We start from the raw sequence: 22,943 nt of genomic DNA on the forward strand, positions 1-22,943 counted from the left end.
TGACCTATAGTCTGTCCAGGAAGTAAGGCAGAAGTAATCGAGAAGTGTGTTTAAACAGCAATGTAAACAGTGAGGTAAGCATGTGTAGAACTAATGGAAATCTGTTGTATTTTTGCAAAATAAGAACATTAATGCTATATTGGTAAATGGGGGAGCTGGAATTTTGAAAAAAAAGTGAACAAAGGTGAACTTGGCATTCGAGCACGTATGCAAACTAGTATCTTTTACTTTCTTGAAGTCCATGCTTGTCTCAAGTGCCTTAGATAGTATAAATTACAGAAACATGATGGCAAATTCTTTAGAGCAGGTTCACGCTTCAGGGAAAACTGATTTTTTTTTCTGCTTACGAAAAACTGCTCTCTGCAGAGGCGCACAGAAAACAATGGCTTTCTGTGTGCCCTGTTCGCAGTTCTCTGCTTCAGGGCAGAGCAGTGCAGAAAAATGCAACATGTCTGCATTTTTCCGCACCACTTAGCAGGTCTCTGCATGCTGTGCATAGAAATAGATGGAATGTCACAAAGTAACATTCCATTAAAGTTTAGAAAAAAAGGGGGGAAAAGTGGCTTGTGTTGTAAAACCGCACCTTACCCATTACTACCCACAGAGAAAAACAAATGGTAACCAATCAGCTTTGCACTTCAGCTTGTTCATTTAGACCTCTTTCACACTGAGGCGCCTTTCAAGCGCTTTAGTGCTAAAAAAAAAAGCACATGAAAAGCTCACAAAAACCTATTAAATTGAATAAAGGCAGTGCTCAAACACCTCATGGTATGAAAACTGTGCAATAAGTGAATGAAAAAATATATAATCTAAGAAATCAAGAAATCACACTTGGATAATAATAAAAGTGACACATACAACTGGGATACATGTGACTTATAAATAAACACTTGAATAAAAAATGAAACAAAAATCACAAATATTTGGTAATCAATCAAAAGTCCTAGCGAAAGTGTCTCTTCAGTGCAGAAAATTTTTTTTCTAAGTACTGTCAACAATGACTGCCTTCACCAGCTGAACAAATGATAACCCAAAGTGCTCGATAAGAGGGTTTTGCTTACCAGATAATGATGACCGCTTTACTTAAAAAGCAGGTCTAGGACGCTTTTGGCAAGATAATACTTGCTAGTGATGGAAACTGTAGAAGTAAATAACCTTTCCTCCCACAGAGATCATAGATGGGAACCAATAGTGTATCTCTGTTGGAGGAAAGGTTATTTATTTAGAATGGAGATGGATTAGAACATGTGTCAGATTTTTACTGCTGCCTGTGCTTCCATTAGAGAGATTCTTCCGTTCTAAAGTGCTAAAAAAAGCCCCACATTTTGAATTGTTCAAAGAACAGGAATAAAGAGGACATTTCCCAATGGGGACAATATTTCTGGTGACAACCATAGATTACCTCACTTTGAAAGAATTTCCTCTCACTTCCTGTTTTGGCTATGTATCTCCCCAATGTGATAGATAAGAAAACAAACTGGCAGGGCTTTTAACCCTCTCTTACTCAGTATCTGTCCTTAGAAATTGGTGAATTGATTATTGTGAAACTTATCAGGCTGTATTTTTATCCTACAGCGCTGCACTTCTCCATAAGTATTGGGACGCCTGCCTTTACACACACATAAACTTTAATGGAATCCCGTTCTTAGTCCGTAGGGTTGAATATTGAGTTGGCCCACCTTTTGCAGATATAACAGCTTCAACTCATCTGAGAAGACTGTTCACACGGTTTAGGAATGTGTCCATGGGAATGTTTGACCATTCATCCAGAAGCGCATTTGTGAGGTCAGGCGCTGATGTTGGACCTGGGGAATCAATACAGTAAAACCAAAAATTACATATTTTTCTCCCTGTCTCTCAGAGATCTGTTTAGGCCTTTTTCTTTTAGAGACCTGAACTGAACTTGAAACTGGGTCGATTGTTCATTAGGAGCCATTTTTGTATTGTGATAAATGTTAAAGAAAAGGAATCCAATGATATCAACCTTCCATGAGTTCTGTTTTGGTTCAAAGAATGGCAAAACAAAATCTCCAGTGTAACTGTTGCCAATTAGCCTTATCAGAGGAAAAAATAATATCCTTTCTGACTTGAAGAATGAGTCAGCCAGGCCACTGGATTAAACAGTCCGTTATTGCCTGGCACTTACTCGCAACCCAACTGCAGATAACATTTCCCTTTCCAATGTATCCATTCCAGTTTAAAAAAAAAAGGGGGATTATGTCATCACTAGTTGATTTGTAACTTTGCAGCTTTAACACTAGAAGGGTAGTACTCAAAAGCTCCTGACACTGGACTCCATTCATAAAGCGATATCTTACCACATCCTAGTATACAGTAAGATACCGCACAGCGTTTTTTAAAAGTTTTTTGCTATTCACTCAAAAAAGCTACTAAAATACTGCATGAGTTATTTTATGAAGTCATGCAGTATTTTAGTAGTGAAAACATGCAGTAGTTTAACACTTTGTGGTAGCTGGCATATTTATTACCAGTAGTAAATACCGCGTTGTTAAGGAGTGGGCAGTCACTGGCATCCTTAACAACCAGTAACTCATCATATTTTGTATTCATATAAACCCCCTGTTCGAAGACCCCCACAAGCATTGGCCAGGGTTGTGGGGAAGAGGCCCTTGTCACAATCAATATGGGGACAATGTGCTACGGGGGGGAGACCCGAAGGACCTGGTATGGATTGGAGGGGACCCTACCCCATTTTTTTTCTTAATTTTTTTTATTGCAGGCAATTTTTTACATTCAGCTGTCAGCGTAGAACCCCACTGACAGCTGGTGACTCATCGGTTAAGGATGTGGCGACCGCCCGCTCCTTAACAACCATGTTGTTTATGGCGGCCCACTCCTTAACAACCAGTACACAATCCAGCATTGCCACATGCCTTGAACCCTACTAAATTACTGCATGCATTTAATTATTTCCGTGCAACAGGTCAGTGGTACAGGGGGGGGGGGGGGTGCATATGGAGTCCTGTGTAAGTTCACCTTACAGATTTTTCTGTAAAGGGGAACGTACACTTTAATGGACATAGTCAGTTGAAGGGGAGCCTATGTTCAAAGCCAAATGGTGTATGTGTATATACACAGTGTGTGTGTGTGTGTGTGTGTGTGTATATATATATATTTATATATATATAATATATATATATATATATATATATATATATATATATAATTATACTGACTTCCATCTCACAGGCAAAGATTTCAAAGCAGACTGGGGTTTCAACATGTGCTGTTTAAGCACTTTTGAAGAAGCACAAAGAAATAGGCAAGGTTGAGGACCATAGACATAGACTTACTTTAGCAGATGGATAGACACAGCATGATTACTTTCCTTCAACATTGGAAGATGTCCAGCAGTGCTATCAGTAGGGATGAGCTTTATTTTCTGGTCGAACATGAGTTCGACTCGAACATTGGCTGTTAGCCCGTTCGCTGAATAGTGAAAAATTTGGGGTGTTCACGGCAAATTCAAAAGCCACAGGAACACCTTTTAAAAGTCTATGGGAGAAATCAAAAGTGCTAATTTTAAAGGTTAATATGCAAGTTATTGTCATAAAAAGTGTTTGGGGACCTGGGTTCTGCCCCAGGGGACATGTATCAATGCAGTTTTTTTCCGGGAGCAGTGATTTTAATAATGCTTAAAGTGAAACCTGGGGGGTGTCTATAGTATGCCTGTAAAGAAGCGCATGTTTCACGTGCTTAGAAAAGTCCCTTCACAAAATGACATTTCTAAAGGAAAAAAGTAATTTAAAACTACTCGCGGCTTTAATGAATTGAAACATGGGTTCTCCCCCAGTCCATTCCCAGGCCCTTTGGGTCTGGTATGAATATTAAGGGGTCCCCCCAAATGCCATTTCCAGGCCCTTCAGGTCTGGTATGAATGATTGAGGGGAACCCTGCGCCAATTAAAAAAAAATGGCGTAGAGGTCCCCCTCAAAATCCATGCCAGATCGGGGTTCCCCTTAAAATCCATACCAGACCTGAAGGGTCTGGTATGGATTTTGAGGGGGACCCCTACGCCATTTTTTTTTATTTGACGCAGGGTTTCGCTTAATATCCATACCAGACCTGAAAGACCTGGTAAAAAAATGTAGTTGTTTTTTTCAATGACTTTTATCTGTATTGCCGGGACCCGACAATTCATTATAGCCACGAGTAGTTTTAAATTGGCTTTTTTCCCTTAAGAAATTTCATTTTGTGCTCGGACATTTCTAAGCTCGGGAAACATGCGCTACTTTACAAGCATACTATAGACATCCCCCAGGTACGAAATTTAAAGGAATATTTCACTTTTATTGTTTCACTTTAAGTATTATTAAAATCACTGCTCCCGAAAAAACTGCAGTTTTTAAAACTTTTTTTGGATTGATGCACGTCCCCTGGGGCAGGACCCGGGTCCCCAAACACTTTTTATGACAATAACTTGCATATTAACCTTTAATATGAGGACTTTTGATTTTTCATGTTCGTGTCCCATAGACTTTAACGGTGTTCGCACGTTTGAACAATGTTTTGGGGTCCCAGTGGGACCCAGGTACCCCCAGCTAATGTCTGGAGAATTGCAGCTAAAAAGCCATGCCTCCACTGTGAAAACAAGGCTAAGTGACTCAACTATGCACAAAAGCATAGGAACTGGGGTGCATAAAAATGGCAGCAGGTGTCCAGTAAAGTGACTGGCCTCAGGTGATACACAGAAATGAAACAATCCTCCTGCATAAGTTGTGTCTGCTTATTTGTAGTCTTTTCCTTCCATGTTTTTTGTCAAAGCTTAATTAAACAAGCTGATTGGCTACCATGCACAGCTGCACCAGATTTTGCACTGTCCAGTTTTAGTAAATTAACCCCTTAGTGTTCTGGCTTGAGACAAGTGCACACTATGAAGGGGTATGCTTTGTTTATGTTTCATGTCAATTAACCCTCTGCATACTGCAATATACTATATATAATTCTAAAAATATTTTGGATAAAAAAAGGGATTCTTGGTTTACATATTTTGTAGTACAAAAATCCTATTTTTGCCTACTTCAGCCTGGGAAGAATTTGCCCCCTTCCTGGCCAAAGAACTTTTTTTGCGATTTGGCACTGTGTCGCTTTAACCGACAATTGCGCGGTCGTGCGACATTGCACCCAAACAAAATTGACGTCCTTTTTCTCACAAATATAGCTTTCTTTTGGTGGTATTTGATCACCTCTGCGTTTTTTATTTTTTGCGCTATAAACAAAAAAAGAGCAATTAAAAAAAAAAAGCTATATTTTTTGCTATAATAAATATCCACCAAAAATATATAAAAAAAACAAATTTATTTCTCAGTTTAGGCCAATATGTATTCTTTTATTTTTTTATATTTTTGGTAAAAAAAAATTGCAATAAGAGTATATTGATTGGTTTACGCAAAAGTTATAGCGTCTACAAAATAGGGGATAGTTTTATGGCATTTTTATTATTATTTTTTATTAGTAATGGCAGCGATCTGCGATTTTTATCCTGACTGAGACATTATGGTGGAGCACATCGGACACTTTTGACACTATTTTGGGACCATTGTCATTTAAACAGCGATCAGTGCTATAAAAATGCACGAATTACTGTGTAAATGACACTGGCACGGAGGGGGTTAAACACTAGGGGCGATCAAGGGGTTAAGTGTGTCCTAGGGAGTGATTCTAACTGGGGGGGGGCTGGTCTCACTAGCACATGAGAGAGATCACTGCTCCCGATGACAGGGAACAGTAGAACCCTGTCATGTTGCTAGGCAGAACAGGGAAATGCCTTGTTTACATAGGCATCTCCCCATTCTGCCGCCCAAGTGACACGGTTGCGGGCACCCGGCGGACATCGAGTCCATGGGACCCGTGGTCACACTCATGGAGCACGCTGTTTAAAGGGGATGTACAGGTACGTCCTTTTGCGCAGCCGTGTCATTCTGCCAACGTAAATAGTCGTGTGGCTGTCGGCAATCGGTTAAAGTGAATTTTTACAGATCCTTCATGCATTTTTTTGGGGGGGGGGGGGTGGAAGTCAGTGACTGACATTCACATCTATCTAAACTATTATTTTTTTCGTTTGGGGCTGGTAGATACAAAAGTAATCAAACATGCCCAAGTTTAATGCACCAGAGAGCCTCCGTTCACATCTAGGTATTTTTGGGTGTTTTTCTGCTCTAAGCCTCAGCTCTAAAAACGCCCAACAAGACGAACCCCATTTATTTCAATGGCCCCTGTTCACATCTGAGCGTTCTGCTGCCTAATGCAAAATGCCTGTTGCTCAAAAAAGTACATGAGATTCTTTTTTGGCAGATTACAGGAGTTTTAATTTATTTTACATTGGTGACCTTTCAAAACCTGTAGAAAAACGCTGCAAAAACGCCTGTAAAATAGCAACACCTTGATGTGAATGGAGCCTTAGGCCCCTTTCACACGGGGCGGATCAGTAATGATCCGCCCCGTGAACCTCTGCTTGCTCAGCGGGGATCGCTCCGTTGATCCCCGCTGAGACGGTGGATGAAATGCCGTCCCCGCACACTGTGCAGGGACCACCCTGTCTTTTCTCCGCTCTCCCCTATGGGGGGATCGGATGAGCACGGACCGTCTGTCCGTGTTCACCCGATCCGATCCGCCAGACGGATGGAAAAGTAGGTTTTTCCTCCGTCACACTTTGGCGGATCGGAGCGGGTCGGATGTTAGCGGGCATGTCACCGCTGACATCCGCGGCTCCATAGAGCTGTAGGAGTTTGGATGCATTTGTTCATACAAGATTTGTAATTGTACTGCGTAATGCTATTGTCTGCAAGCATTGATTTTAAACAGGCCATAGATGGTGCAAACCCATGGTTGCAGGATAGTAACTTGTACGATTCCCCCACCAACACAGACAGTACTTACAGGGGAATCCCTCCTGCCAAGACATTTTACCCCGTCGGGAGAAAGCAGTGATTATTGTTAGCGGCTATTGCAGGCGCTATCGATAATTGCAAGTAAAATTAAAGAGGCTGGTTGTACCCAAGTTGATTGATCGATCAACTTGGTACTTTCAGCCTGTCCATAGATGACTCAAAAGATCTATGGCCGGCTTAAAGAGTAGCTCCACTTTTGTTGAGATTTTTTTTCCCTCTGGGTGAACTATGTACATTGCAAGGATTTTAACAAACTTTGTTATTCTGTTAGAAATCACTGTGTCTGAAATCACCGTGTCTGTGCCCACGTGGGAAGGTGAATCTAATGGGAGTGGTTTTATAGTTCTCAATCAGCTGCAGCACCTGCAGGGCTCTAATGAGGAAAGCTGCTGGGCCTGAATCCCTTAAGACCTAGTACACACGAGAGGATTTATCCGCGGATACGGTCCACCGGACCGTATCCGCGGATAAATCCTCTCGAGGATTTCCGCGGATTTTGATCCGATGGAGTGTACTCACCATCGGATCGAAATCCGCGCCGAAATCCCATCGCGATGACTTGTCGCGCCGTCGCCGCGATGATGACGCAGCGACGTGCGCGACGCTGTCATATAAGGAATTCCACGCATGCGTCGAATCATTACGACGCATGCGGGGGATCCATTCGGATGTACAGACCAGCGGATCAATCCGTTGGGATGGATTCAAGCGGATAGATTTTAAAGCATGTCTTCAAATTTTTATCCGCTTGAAATCCATCCCAGGGGATAAAAATCCGCGGAAACAGATCCGCTGGATTGTACACACCAGGGGATCTATCCGCTGGAGCCGGTCCGCGGATCAATTCCAGCGGATGGATCCTCTCATGTGTACGGGGCCTAAGACAAGATTTCCTATTGGAAGTATTTCACCAAAAATTACATTTTTGTTGCAGGGATGCCTAAAATCTGACTTGTATTTTAGTGCAGACTTCTGGGAAAATCAGTGAACCAATCACACAAGCAGGAAATTATGTTTTGGGTGGTGTGCTTTACACATTATATGTACAGAACACCTCCAGGTAGCCATATTGCATTGCATTTTCAGAAAATAACAGCGGCTGCAGATTGAAAAGGAAAGGTAATTTTTAATAACCTTCCATTACATTATGACTTTTGTCACAATTGTACACGCTATATTATTTTTTTTATTTGCTATTTTTTCTTTTTTGTTTTCACGAAAGCGGCGTTTCCCTTTAGACTAAAATGTGTTCTATTTCAAATTAAGGTAGCTATATATTTGAATTTATAACAAAATTGGTTAAATATAGCTTGGTTTAACTAATGAATAAGTGATGTCCTTCTAAAGTCAGTTTGTGGGGAGTCTGAACTGAAATTCTGTCCTCAAAAATACATGTAACTAACAAGAAATGACTAATGCTATCACTACATTTGGAATCAATTTTTGGAATGAAAACAAGGATTTTTCTTGAAGGGAAAGATGTTGTGTGCTCTTTAACCTGAAAAAAAGGCTATGGGCAGGACGGATGTATGATTGAATCAGTCAATATAGTTGTGTTTTTAATTATATAAAGCTATTTGTGCCCATGCACAAAATGTTTCCATTGATGAAAATAGAACAGAGTGTTAGTGAAAACTTCTCTAAAATTCAAATATCTAAACAAAGCACAATTAATTATCGTAAACCAAATAATAAATAGTCTCAGATATCAAAGAGTTGTAAATTAAGGCAGAAATATTTTTTTAGAGTTGGATATGTGAGGTCATAATGTCCTGTTAAGTACACAACATCCATTTTTAGATTGCTATCCTGGTAACAGAAAAACACTGGGAAACAAAAAAACAAAAAACTGACATGTATATATGGTGGGAGATTATATACAAGGGGTGAGAGTAAATGTTGATTTAGGTTTGGTACTTTTTGTAATATTCTGTGAGTGCTTCAGACCTCAAATTATATATTTATTAAAAAATTATAGCTATAACCGTGGAAAATAATCTCCTGTTCACGTCTTTGACATTCCTAACTTGCTGCTGGTACATTGCCAGGGGCTTTGTTTGATGTAAGCTGGGTGAATTTCCTTTCGACTGTATGGTTATGAAAGTATTGTTTCTCTTATGGCATATACTATCTCTAAGGTTGGGTGGGGATGGTATTGCACACATGGAAAAAGGGGGGGGTGGTTATGGCAGTGGGGTGACCTTTTTGTTTTTCTCTTGGTACTTTTGTAATTTTTTTTTGTATTATGTACTTTCTAAAATGTATTTTTCTAAAAAACGAATAATACAAAAAAGTTACAAAAAACATTATAGCCATATGTTGTTAGAGTGGTGGGCATGTGGGGAATGATTTATTCCCATCAAATGCCTTCTTTCCCCTTCCCTCCCCTTTCCCCTCCTTTCTTTTCAATATACCGATTCCACACTTGGGTTTAGGGTTCTAATCTGCTTTAGGGTACAAGAATAGCTGCAGTAGCTCAACAAAACTCAAGCGGAATTTCTGTCGGAAAAAAGTTGGATGGTTTTTCAGACGGAATTCTGCTCAAGCTTGGCTTGAATACACAAGCTCTCTGAACTTTCGAGCGTTAAGAACCTGATGACTTACAACACTACGACAAGGTGAGAAAATAAGTTCAATGCTTCCGAGCATGCATCAAATTGTTTCCAAGCATGCGTGTTTTTTTCCCTAAGTGTTAGTGTGAAACACGTCAGCTGTGTGTCCTGACTTTTTCTTGCTGTGGCATGTAGTGTTTTATCCAATTTTACCAATAAATGCCATTTAAGGAATTTTTCCTTGGAGTGAGGCTGTCCAAACATTCTCTTCGTTCCGTGTTTTTTTCCCGTCAGAATTCCATACAGACGAATGGATTTTCCGATAGGAATTTTTTTGGTCTGAGAAATTGAGAACCTGCTCTCAAACTTTTGCTGGTAGAAATTCTGACAGCAAAAGTCTGATGGAGCATACACACGGTCGGAATTTCCGATGAAAAGCTCACATCAGACTTTTGCTGGCGGAAAATCCGCTTGTGTGTATGGTACATTGGTCTCCAGATAGTCCACACTTTTCCACAGCTGTGAACGACGCCACACTACATCATAGACACATGCTGACTCATTTCTGCTGCTTTTAAAGGGTCACTAAAGGAATTAATTTTTTTAGCTAAATAGCTTCCTTTACCTTACTGCAGTCCTGGTTTCATGTCCTTATTGTTCGTTTTTGCTTTGATGTTGCTGTAATTCCTCTCTGTTCTGGACACTTCCTGGTTGTCTGTTTCCTGATCACCACAGTACTGTGAGATTTCTCACTTTGGTGACTAATCAAGGAGGTGTGATTACTGTTTGTAAAACGAAACTGGATTGGTGCTGAGGGGTTTTAGACAAAGCATCGCTGCCCTCTATTGGCTCTTTGTCTCTGTACATCAGAGAACCAGGAAACAACAGCAAAAAACAAAACTAAACTGCAGGTACATTATATGATTGGTTTTTTAGCTATTTTTAATCATTTTTAAAAGGAATCAGTTAACTATTATGTCTCTATACCCTGTAAACAGTAATTTCAGCAAAACATTTTTTTTCCTTTAGTGACCCTTTAAAGCCTCCCTTGCAGATGGGTTAAACCTTTCAAGTTCCTGTAATCAGGATATTAAGGCTCTCGCCCACCCAAAATCTCTCTGAGCCTCTGAATTCTGGGTCCCAAATGAGGACCTACCAATCTAATCCTGAAATCGGTCCATTCCTCTCTGACTGTACTACCCTGGAACCACTAACCTTGCATGAATGAGAACCACTGAGTATGGTACTAAAAATGTCCCTTGAACTCTCTCTTAAAGGGACCACAACCCAAATAGTGGGGAAATACATCTCCTATCCAAGGCCCATCCCAACCTGTACAATGTACATAGATAAAACTAAAACAAACTGAATCATTTACTTTTTTAAACTATGTAACAGCTGTTCATCAACTGCTGCTTCCTTGGCACATGTACAGCTTTTTTTTTTTTTAAGTTTCATAAGGATTTGCATATAATTCTATATCTTTGGAATTCTGTGTAACAAGTTTTGGCATATACTATGTCTGTCTCCTAAGCTTTAACATCCCCTTAAAAGTACATCAAGAAATATGTCAAGTATTATTGCACTAAAAATGTAATTACATCACAGTGGAAATGTTAACACTTAATGATATAATTACAAGGCTATTTACATTCCAGTACAGCTATGTTTAGATGCCAAAATCCATGTGTTTATACTTTTCTTAAAGAGGAAGTAAAGCCAAAATATAAATAAAAAAATACAACCTAAAAGATAAAGGCATAATGAGCTAGTATGCATAAGCATACTAGCTCATTATGAATTACTTACCTGAGATCGAAGCCCCCGCAGCGGTCCTCGTTCCCCTCCTCCGTCGCTGCCATGTCTCCCGGAGTGACTTCCGGGTATCGCGGCTCCTGCGCTGTGATTGGCTGGAGCCGCGATGACGTCACTGGCACGCATGTGCGCGTGAGCCGCCACTAACAGCATGATCGCCGTTAGTAGTGGCACGCTCAGTGCGCCTGCACGCGTAGCTCTGTTTTTTTCCACAAATAGAGCTTTCTTCTTTATTTTCTGGTGGTATTTGATCACCTCCGCTGTTTTTTTTTTTTTGTAAATTTTTTTTAAAAAGACCAAATTTAAAAAAACTTTTTTATATTTTGTTATAAAATTTTGCAAACAGGAAAATTTTCCTCCTTCATTGATGTACGCTGATGAGGCTGCACTGATGGGCGGGCTGCACTTATGGACACCAATGGGCTGCATTAATGGGCACCGATAAGGCACCACTGGTGGGCACTGATAGGCGGCACTGGTGGGTAGCAGTAGTGTGCACTGAGAGGTGACACTGAAGGGCATTGATAGGTAGCACTGAGAAGTGGCATTGATAGGTGGCAGTGATGGGCACTGATAGGTGGCAGTGATGGGCACTGATGTGTGGCAATAATGGACACTTATTGGCACTGGTAGGTTACACTGATAGGCAGCACTGCTGGGTGGCACTGATTGACACCACTGGTGGGCATTGATAGGTGGCACTTGTGGGCATTGATAGGTGGCACTGTGGGCGCTGCTGCTGCTAGATATCACGGGGCCCCGCACAGCCTACCTGGCAGGGCCCCCACCCATATATCAAAACAAGATTTTCACAAAAAATACACAAAAATCATTATTAGCGGACACAAACATAATAGAGAACCTGGTGTAATGCAGCATAGTGACGGGGGGGGGGGGTGCACATGGGGGGGGCATCAGAAGTAGGCAGAACAAGGAGGGGGATCGATGCGGGGGAAGTTATTTCAGGAACGATGCCCTGTGTCTCTCCCTGCAGCAGAAACCAACCTTCAATAGCTGCAGAGAGACGCACAGGGCATCTTTCTGTAATTACACCACCGCCCGACCACACTCATACCTCCTGCTGCTTGGGCCCCCTGTGTGTCTGGGCCCCCACCAGGAGGACTGGTGGTCCCCCCTATCAGCAGCCCTGACTGTGGGCACTGGAAAACGTACTAATTGACACAGATGAGGCAGAATTGCCTCTGCCTCTTCGGGACCGACGTCCCTTGCACATAAGCCGGCGATCAGCTTTTTTTCCTCCTCACGCTGTCAGCATGAAGAGAAAAAATAAACGATTCCCGAGCTTTTGTTTATATCACGTGATCAGCTGTCATTGGCTGACAGCTGATCACGTGGTAATAGCCCGTGATCGGCCCCTTACTTGGATCTCTCTCAGTGACTCAGTAAAAACGACTAGAAGATATTCATGTACTTGGATATATTGTCTAATCCAGTGTTTCTCAACTCCAGTCCTCGGGGCGCACCAACAGGTCATGTTTTCAGGATTTCCCTCAGATCAAACTGCTGTGGTAATTACTAAGGCAGTGAAACTGATAAAATCACCTGTGCACAATAATGGAAAGCCTGAAAACAAGACCTGTTGGTGCGCCCCGAGGACTGGAGTTGAGAAACACTGGTCTAATCTAAGTATGTAATGTAAAGCAACCACAGAACAAAATGTCACTACAGGCTGCTAGATTTTACTTGCTTCTCTAATGTCTTAGATTTTGTTTATTGTAACTTTAGTAATTTTTTTGACAGTTTTTATTTTTATTTTTATTTTTTGCTGTTTGTGTTTAATACAGTAAGTCCCCTACATACAGACATTATACTTACGACCTTTAACAAATACGAACATGTCCCATTCTATAAAGCCTTGTACACACACTCAGGTTTTTTTTTGTTCAACCCAACGAGCTGAACGGAAAAAAAAACTGACAGATAGCAGTACTAACACAAGCAATGTTGGTGCAGCGATCTCCAATGCTGTGCCTCTGTGTTCTGACAGCCCCCCCCCCCCCCGACAGAACACACTGATCAGCGTTTGCAGCCCTTGTCCTGCCCTGTAGACATAACAGGAAGAGGGAGGAAATCCCCTGTCATCGTTACAAGTGACTCCAAAAGATTTCCCCTCTTTTGCTGTTCTGATAGCAGTAGCAAAGTATTTACCTTTACTTTTATTTCTGGTGACATCTGTGATTCAGACAATTGTGTGAATTTCACAAACAAGGACGCTGACAGCAAAAAAAAACCCTTAGGAAGTAGAAGAAATGTGTGTGTTCTGGATCCCCTAAAACAAGAGGAGATCTTAGTCAGGTTAAGCAGTGTGAAAGAATGATTCTTCCTAGGCAACTCTCTCTGAAGTGGTGGCCAGAGTTAGGCTCTTTGATCGAGTGGGGAATAATTCATTTTTCATTATTTAAGAGTCTGAATAAAATTGTACCTGGGCTATATACATCCTGTGATAAAATAACAAATATTTATATATTGAGTGGATTCTGGTGGGACAATTCACTTACAAAAAGAGTGTGGGCTAATTGTTACATGAGAGACTCAAGTTCCAAAATCTCGGAAGCTCTTGAATAATGTAAAAATGTCAGTGGATAATCCAACCCACTGGCATCTAGTAAAATGAAAAAACCTGATTAAAAAAACATAAGTACAGGGATACATGTTGATCCTGACAGAATTCTAGTGAGCTCCTAACTTGTTTGCTGCCTTGCTGAACTGAAATCTCAAGCCATTTTTTTAGCCTTGCTCAGTTCTCTTCTCTAAACTACAGAACACCTACTCCTTTGGGTTTTGGAGAAGGGGATAAAGGTATTCTATTCCTAACATACTTCCTGTTCTAGGGTGACAATGCTGCATTGCTGTTCCTCCATAGTTACAAGATAGTGAGTTAACTTCCTCATCCTAGAGCAGGAAGTGTAAAAATAAAAGAAAAATGCTTAAAAGATATGAAAACTGTTTTTACATGGTTACATGATAGTTTTTTGGGGTTTTTTCAAGATGTGCTAAGAGAGATCAAACAAACACAGATACATAACATTTAATTAATTAGTGACAGTTAAATATAACAAATGTAGTAGTATTGGGAAAGGTAATAATAATACTTAGCTGTAGAGTCCCCCGTTTCTGGCTTGGCACAATGATCAAACCAGGTGTGCATGAAGTTACCCTGGTAGGGCACTAATTATTACAATTTTTGTCGGTAGAATATATATATATATATATATAACAGTAGTGACCAATTGTAACTCTTGGAAAAATAGTATTACCTTAGGTATACTACTACTACTACTACTACTACTACTACTACTACTACTACTACTACTACAGTGGGGTGATTAGTTCAGTCTCCAGCTGATTAAAGTCCCCATGTATACGTAATGTGATACCAGGTTGCAGAGACAACGTACAGTAGTGTTATACATTGAGAACCTGACAATTGAAAAAACTGTCCTCTCTTCCATGGGAGCCTGGCCCAAAGGATTTCTGATGTGTTGAAGATGTAAATATTTAATATTACGCAAAATAAGTAAGTTCTTTAGACACAGAGGAAGATAGACCAAGTCAACATTTTAAGAGATAATGATAAGCTTGTATGGATTTCATAAGTGTATGACAAGACATGGAGGTTACATAGAAAAGAAGTCTGTTTAGTGACATGTGACTGCTTCTGAGAGTAAATGGAACAATTTAAATTTGACATTGGTTGTAACGCTCTTGGTTGTAATTGGTTGTAACGCTCAAATACAAATTTGAGAAAAGTTGTGCTTTTAAAATGGCTTTACACATGGGGCCATTGAGAACTGAACTGGGCAATAATATCAAGTCTATGTCAATAGACAGAAACAGATTAGGGTAAATAGTCAGCAGAGAAGTTGCTATTCTTTGCCTTATGGGCTTTTGTTTACTTTCTCCATTCAGTTATATTTTTTGAGGGGAAAAAAAAAAATTGAAAATGGTGGCTTTGAAGAATAGAAAAGCCAGATTACACTTTTCCAAAAACCTCTAAAAAAAAAAGCCAGACCAATTTTGGAAAAGCATTCTTTGGATGGATGAAACTAAGAGTAATCTGTACCAGAATGACTGGAAGAAAAAAGCGCAGAGAAGGGTTGGATCAGCTCATGATCCAAAGCACACAACGTCATCTGTAAAACATGGTGGAGGCAGTGTGATGGCATGGGCATGCATGGCTTCCAGTGGCACTGGGTCATTGGTGTTTATTGATGATGTGCAAAGTTGATTGGATGGCGCTTCACAATTGAACAATCATCCAAAACACACTGGAAAAGCAACCCAGGATGTTTTGAAAGAAAAGAAGTGGAATATTCTCCAATGACTGAGTCAATCACCTTATCTCTTCCCAATTGAGCATGCAATTTCTCTTGCTGACGGCAAAACGAAAGACAGAAAGACCCACAAACAAAGAACAACTGAAGTCAGCTGCAGTTAGAGCCTGGCAAAGCATTTAGAAAGGAGGAAACCGTAATGTCCATGGGTTCCAGCCTTCAGGCAGTCATTGCCAGTAAAGGATTCTCAACAATATATTTAAAATTAACATTTAATTTATGATTATATTCATTTGATCAATTACATTTGAGCCCCTAAAACGTATAAAAATGGTTGCAGTTCCTAAAATTTGTACTTGATATTTATGTTCATCCCCTTGAATTAAAGCTGAAAGTCTGCACTTCATTTGGATTGTTTTAATTTCATAAAAATTTTATTCTGGTGGCATACAGAGCCAAAAGTATGAAAATTGTGCCATTGTCCAAATATATATGGACCTTACTGTGTGTGTATAGAGAGAGAGATCTAAATGCGCATATATATATATATATATATATATATATATATATATATATTATATATATTGTGTGTAATAGTGAGAGTCCCTGTCCCTATGGAAAGGAAGCAAAAACAGACACAGAGTCTGCATGTTAGTGGACTGCAGAACTACAGAGCATAGCTTTGAAACTAATAAAACTGTTTTGGCAGCTTTCTCTGGGTTTTGCTAGGTTCGAATGGGGCTGTGTAGTTTGGAGATCCCGCAGAGACTTGGGTGGGATGAGTCCAGGTCCTATGAATAGCCAGCAGGTTGTGTGCCCAGGTGCACACAGCTCATATAACGAGGGGCTAGTGAGAGCAGAGTGTGGAGGAAGGTGAAGGTTTTAAGACAGTCCTGTGTGTGGGGAGCTGTCTATCTGTGTGAGATTGCATCCCTGGTGTGGGGGGACTTCGTGCCTGACGGACTGGGAGGCTGGTAGACCTGAGTTGACTAGCAAGTGCAAGGGGGCTAAAGGAAGTCCTGAAGTCTGGGAGACAGTGGGCTGGAGAATCCTGTTGAGGCCAGGAGTGGGCCAGGTTTAGCAGGTAACTGGAAGTCAAAGTAAGCCTAGGAGCCAGGAGGCTTGGCATTTTTTGGTTATATGAACTTTACTGGAGAAGAACCCCTGCGTGGGAAGTCCTGTGTGTGAACTTTTATTTTGTTTGCGTTTAATACAAATGGGCTGCCATGCCCTCAAACCTGATAACTGACTGCTGTGGACTCGCTGAAAAACGCATTTACCACTTGAGTCAAACACCCCCATATCACTAATATATATATATATATATATATATATATATGTGTATATATGGTACTACTATATGAGTAAATTAGAATTTTGAGATGCTGGTGAAATATGGTCCCTTCTGTATGGCTACATTATCAAGCCCAAGTCATGGATAGGTCTACCCATTTTGTAGGTTACACAATTAATGCTGCTATACCATTGATGGGACTGACTTAATTTAATACTGTATGCCTAAAACTGCTGTAGAAAGTGTCACTTTATTAATAATGACCTCTACAGGTACTCTACTGCATATGAATATTATATGCACAGTTTCAGTAGACTGTCTAATAACTTACAAATGCCAATGTTTTTAGAGATTAATGTGAAAGTATTCATACAGAAGTCACAATTCATTGTTGTGTAATTTGCCAAAATTAATGTTCTGCTACATATAATCTCCCTATATACAGTATACAGTACATATCAGAGTGTTTTTTGTTTGCCGACCATCTTAACTAGTTTATATACATTGAGCATCACCCCTTTTCTTTATTTTTTTCCTTAGCCTCCATAAACTGAAGAGACATCTGAGACTCCTATTTATTGGCCTTTCCTTATGGACAGAGACTAAACAGTGATCTTCCTGAAGCTGGCAGGCCTGTGAGACTGGGTTTTTGTGCAAAGCTTGGCATGAAACGACCTGCCATTCTGCTTGTTGGCACATACACAGAGCCAAAAGCAAGCGTTTGGGAAGAACAGGTAGGCCTGTATATACATGTCAGATCTGTTTTTCCTCCTGGGAATTGTAATACTGTTCCAAGCTTCTTGAAACTTGTGTTGGCCAATGATATATTTCCACTTCTGTTTAATACACTCCATGACCCTGTGTTTAGAAATTTGCACAATTTATCTCTGAAATGTATACACAGGATGTATCTGGTGTATCACATCTGCTCGCATTTCAGATATGTTATCAGGCCATGATTTTCCAGTTTACAAGAATAGCAGATTGCTGCTTTCAGTTCCCCACTGAGAAAACATCTGCTTGTTCTTAAAGCCTCTAAGGGTCACTATACACCTACAATCTAATAAGAGAAAAATGGTGTCAGCGCTTAATGGTATATAGCTGCTAGCAATTAGTGTACATAGTTAGTCAGGTTGAAAAAAGACACAAGTCTATCCAGTTCAACCATAAAAAAAAAAAAAAAAAATCGTACAATCCCATATACCCAATTATATACACACAGTTGATCCAGAGGAAGGCAAAAAAAAACAGCACAGCATGATCCAATTTGCTACAGCAGGGTAAAAAATTCCTTCCTGATCCCCCGAGAGGCAATCGGATTTTCCCTGGATCAACTTTACCTATAAATGTTAGTACCTAATTATATTATGTACATTTAGGAAAGTATCCAGGACCTCCTTCTTTTTTTTTTTATTCTTTTTATTGAAATATTTGCAAACAAGACATACATACATAGAAAAGGGAGAGCACCATGGCACAATACCAGGTCTCTCTCGACCAACATGGTCGTAACATTGACACCTCCTTTCGGATGGATTCAATCTGGTCAGTGGCCGCCTCCCTGTGGGGAGGGGAACTGTTGGCGTCCATAGATATCAGACGCATACCTACACATACCTATCTTTCCCGGCCATCAGAAGCTGTTACGCTTTGCGATAAATCAACGCCATTTTCAGTTCATGGCTTTACCCTTCGGACTAGCCACTGCACCTCGGGTGTTCACGAAGGTGCTGGCCCCCCTGTTGGCCAAACTAAGGTCTCAGGGCATATCTATAGTAGCCTATTTGGACGATATGTTGCTGGTAGATCGCTCAGTTCCCGATCTAAACCTACTACTACACAGAACTGTGAAATACCTGGAGGCCATGGGTTGGATTCTCAACCTGGACAAGTCAGCCTTGGTTCCTGTAAAAAGGCTGGAGTATTTAGGTCTACTCATAGACACAGATCGGAGAAAGATCTTTTGCACCAAACAAAGATCGATTCTTTAAGGGAACTAGTCCAGTTGGTCGATACAAAGCGTCAGCCTTCCATTCGCCTTTGTATGCGGCTGCTCGGGAAGATGGTAGCCTCTTTCGAGGCCGTCCCGTTTGCCCAGTTCCACTCAAGGAGACTACAACACGCCATCTTATCCGCTTGGAACAAGAAAGCCCAAGCCTTAGACTTCCCCATGTTGCTCTCCCCAACAGTTCGGCAGAGCCTTTGCTGGTGGCTGGTTCCCCAGAATTTGCTAAAAGGGAAGTCCTTTGTTCCAATGTCTTGGTGGGTTGTGACTACAGATGCCAGTCTGCTTGGCTGGGGTGCAGTCCAGGAGAAGCTATCTCTCCAGGGAGAGTGGTCGGTCTCCGAGAAATCTCTACCCATCAACCTGTTAGAGATTCGAGCAGCTCGTCTAGCCCTATCAGACAGATTATGGGGGTTCCCAGTCGGGATTCAATCCGACAATGCCACAGCATATATAGATCACCAGGGTGGCACGAGGAGTCGTGCAGCCCAAATAGAGGTGGATCAGATCCTGATTTGGGCAGAAAAGCATGTCCCGTGCATATCAGCGATTTTCATTCCAGGAATAGACCATTGGCAGGCAGACTTCTTAAGTCGCCAGCAGCTGCTCCCAGGAGAGTGGGCTCTTCACCCAGACATCTTCCGGGGCATTTGTCAGAGGTGGGGAACACCGGATGTGGATCTCTTTGCATTGAGGTTCAATGCGAAGGTGGACAATTTTCTGTCCCGAACAAGAGATCCGCTTGCTTGCGGAATGGATGTGCTGGTGTTTCAGTGGGATCGGTTCTCCCTAATCTATGCATTTCCTTCGCTGCAAATGTTACCCCGCCTTCTTCCCAGGATAAACTCGGAAGGAAAACCAGTGATTCTGGTCGCTCCAGCTTGGCCCAGAAGGACTTGGTACGCAGAGATTGTAAGGATGTCAATAGAACATCCATGGATCCTTCCACTCCGTCCAGACCTGCTCTCACAGGGGCCAATATTCCACCCTTCCTTACAGTCTCTAAATTTAACGGTCTGGCTGTTGAAACCCATATCCTAAAGAGGAGGGGTCTCTCTAATTCTTTAGTTTCGACACTAATGCCAGAAAGCCAGCTTCTAGGCTTATTTATTACAGAGTTTGGAAGGCATATGTGGCCTGGTGCGAAACCCAAAGGTGGCATCCTCGCAGGTACTTCATTGGCAGAATACTGGAGTTTCTGCAGTTGGGGGCAGACATGAGATTAGCCTTGAGTACCATCAAGTGCCAGGTCTCGGCCTTATCAATATTTTTTCAAAGTCCAGTGGCTACACATTCTCTGGTTAAAACCTTCTTGCAGGGGTGATTCGTGTTAATCCTCCAATTAAAACCCCCTTGTGCCCGTGGGACCTTAATCTGGTTCTCTCTGCCCTACAGAAGCAACCTTTTGAGCCTCTGGCTCACATTCCCTTGGTCCTCTTGACCAGGAAGGTGTATTCTTGGTAGCCATAGCCTCTGCTAGGAGGGTATCGGAATTGGGGGCCCTTTCATGTAAAGAGCCATACCTAATTCTTCACAAGGACAGGGTGGTCCTACGGCCTCATCCGACCTTCCTCCCTAAGGTATTTTTAAACTTCCATCTGAACCAAGATCTGGTTCTTTCTTCCTTTTTTCCAGAACCTAGTTCTGCAACAGAAAGATCGCTGCATACTCTGGATGTACTGAGAGCAGTAAAAATCTATCTTAAAGCTACTGCTCAGATTCGGAAATCGGACATTTTATTTGTTCTGCCAGATGGTCCTAGAAGCGGACAGGCAACTATTTCTAAATGGATTCGACCGGTCATTACTCAGGCCTATGGCTTGAAAGGAAAGATTCCTCCGCTTAAGATTAAAGCGCACTCCACTAGAGCGGTTGGCACTTCCTGGGCAGTGCATCATCATGCCTCCATGGCTCAGGTCTGCAAGGCCGCAACCTGGTCGTCAGTCCACACTTTCACAAATTTTTGCCAATGGAGTGAGGAAGGCGCCTTTGGGCGCAGTGTGACGCAGGCTGCAGTTTGATTCCTCACATCTGATGGCGCCCGGCGGGCTTTGATGTCTCCTCCCCTCATTTGGCATTGCTTTAGAACATCCCACATAGTAATTACTATGCTTCTCTGTGTCCCGTGATGTACAATAAAGAAAATAGGATTTTTATAACAGCTTACCTGTAAAATCCTTTTCTTGGAGTACATCATGGGACACAGAGCTCCTGCCCCTCTTGATGGGGTTTTTGGGACACTTATTGCTTTTCTACAGAACTGAGGTACCCCCGATATGGGAGGGGTTATATAGGGGAGGAAACTTCCTGCCTTAAGGGCATGCCAGTGTCCATCACCTGAAGGTAGACTTTATAACCTACATAGTAATTACTATGCTTCTCTGTGTCCCGTGATGTACTCCAAGAAAAGGATTTTACAGGTAAGCTGTTATAAAAATCCTATTTTTTGCCAGTTGGCCGAAATGTCTTGCTGTCCTATGAACAATTAATAGCAAGGAGCTGCATCCCTTGTTACATGAAGTAGGGCAAACCTATGAAATTAGAACAAAAAAATTGGTCTATATTCGTTTTCATTTTTTTCTGACCAGCAACATTTTCTATATGCAACTAGAATTACACCAGTTGCTATGTGTAGCATGTGCACCTTCTTGGAGGCTTTTTCTTTTACAAATAGGACAAAAAATGGTCATTCTTCCAGCCAACAAGTTTAGAATTAAAGTACCACTGTACATAATTTGTGAATTTCTGTAAACTTTTTGATATCACATACCTGATTTTCTGAATATGCACAAGTTTCAAGATTATCAGTTCATGTGATACGCTAAACATGACGAAGTGACAGGGTAGTCACATAAAACGGCAAACTTCAAAGCAATTTTACATATGAAGTTGTGATTATGGAGGAGGTTTCAGTTCACTGCAATGCAAGGTTCACAGAAAACAGATGGCCTCATTGCCTGGACGAACCTTTGGCTACTACTGCAGCCAAAGGTTGCAGCTGTGTAGGCCACAGGTGTCTTTGGTTGCCAGATGCCACACATTCATTGGCTGTTGCCTATCCCGGGCCATATGTCCTCAACATGTGGAGGGTACTTTGCTAGGGGGGGCTGGCAAAGCACATTGTCCCAATGTTAATGGAGACAAGGGCCTCTTCCTTACATTTCTAGCCTGGTGGATGTGGGGGTCTTGTGAGGTCTGCTGGAGAGGGCTTATGGGACTCTTTAAGCCTGGGGTCCCCAGATAAATGGCCCTCATTTTAAGGATATATATTCTGGTATGGATTGGGGAGAGTGTGCACGCTGACTGTCCCCTTTTCCTAGCCAGGCTGCATGCTTGGATAAGTCTGGTATGGAATTTTTGGGGATACTACACAAATACAAATTGCTTGAGGTAGGATAAGGGTATAATATGGATTTTGTGGGGGATCCCATGTTTTCTTTCCCCTTAAAATCCAGTATAATGGAGGACATTCTTTATCCTCAGGGCTTAGTGAATATGGTGAAGCTTCACTTTGTAGAGATCCCAAGGATAATACAAAAACAACATTTTTGCTTGCACATGATTGCATGATGAAAATCAGCATTGCTTTATTACATTCACTAGGCCTTGGGAAAAATTAGTGCAGCTGCACTTACAAAGTGCACTGTCTGTATTTGCATTTGGTAAATAAACCCCAGTGACTTACAAGATAGAAGAAAGGATATAGTAGATAACTTCAGAGTCTGCATTCTCAGAAACATGTCAGCAATGGCAGTTTCTATATTTCTTTGTGAAAACACTTCTTTCTCTGAACACAATCATTTTGTTTTTTGGTTTCTTTTCGTCCATCTCACCTTAACTTGTTTCGTATTATTTTAACTAAAAAATTGTCATTCCTTTCTTAGGTAAAATGAAGGCACCATTGCTGTTTGTTACATTGACTCTATTACTTGGTTCAGCGTACTCAGTAAGTACAAGTTATTATCATTTGTATTAACAAATACAATGTTCCTGGGTAGAAGTTAACATTATCTGTGATTTAACGGATACAGGGTTGCTGAATACTAACCAGTTTGCTTTCCTACTAAGCCT

At 41.3% G+C, this 22,943-nt stretch overlaps 1 protein-coding gene across 4 annotated transcripts in view; it reads left to right on the plus strand.

The window, feature by feature from the left end:
• Positions 1 to 22,943, plus strand: part of PAPLN (papilin, proteoglycan like sulfated glycoprotein) — a 144,049-nt gene that overhangs the window by 26,247 nt on the left and 94,859 nt on the right. For all 4 annotated transcript variants that reach the window (XM_040333471.1, XM_040333468.1, XM_040333470.1 and 1 more), the window contains exons 2-3: positions 17,408 to 17,601; positions 22,757 to 22,818. In XM_040333471.1, the coding sequence (XP_040189405.1) occupies positions 22,762 to 22,818 (57 nt within the window). In that variant the 5' untranslated portion in view covers positions 17,408 to 17,601; positions 22,757 to 22,761. The remainder of the gene's footprint in view (positions 1 to 17,407; positions 17,602 to 22,756; positions 22,819 to 22,943) is intronic.

The sequence above is a fragment of the Rana temporaria genome, chromosome 13 (genome assembly GCF_905171775.1).
Source record: "Rana temporaria chromosome 13, aRanTem1.1, whole genome shotgun sequence".
NCBI lineage: Eukaryota > Metazoa > Chordata > Amphibia > Anura > Ranidae > Rana > Rana temporaria.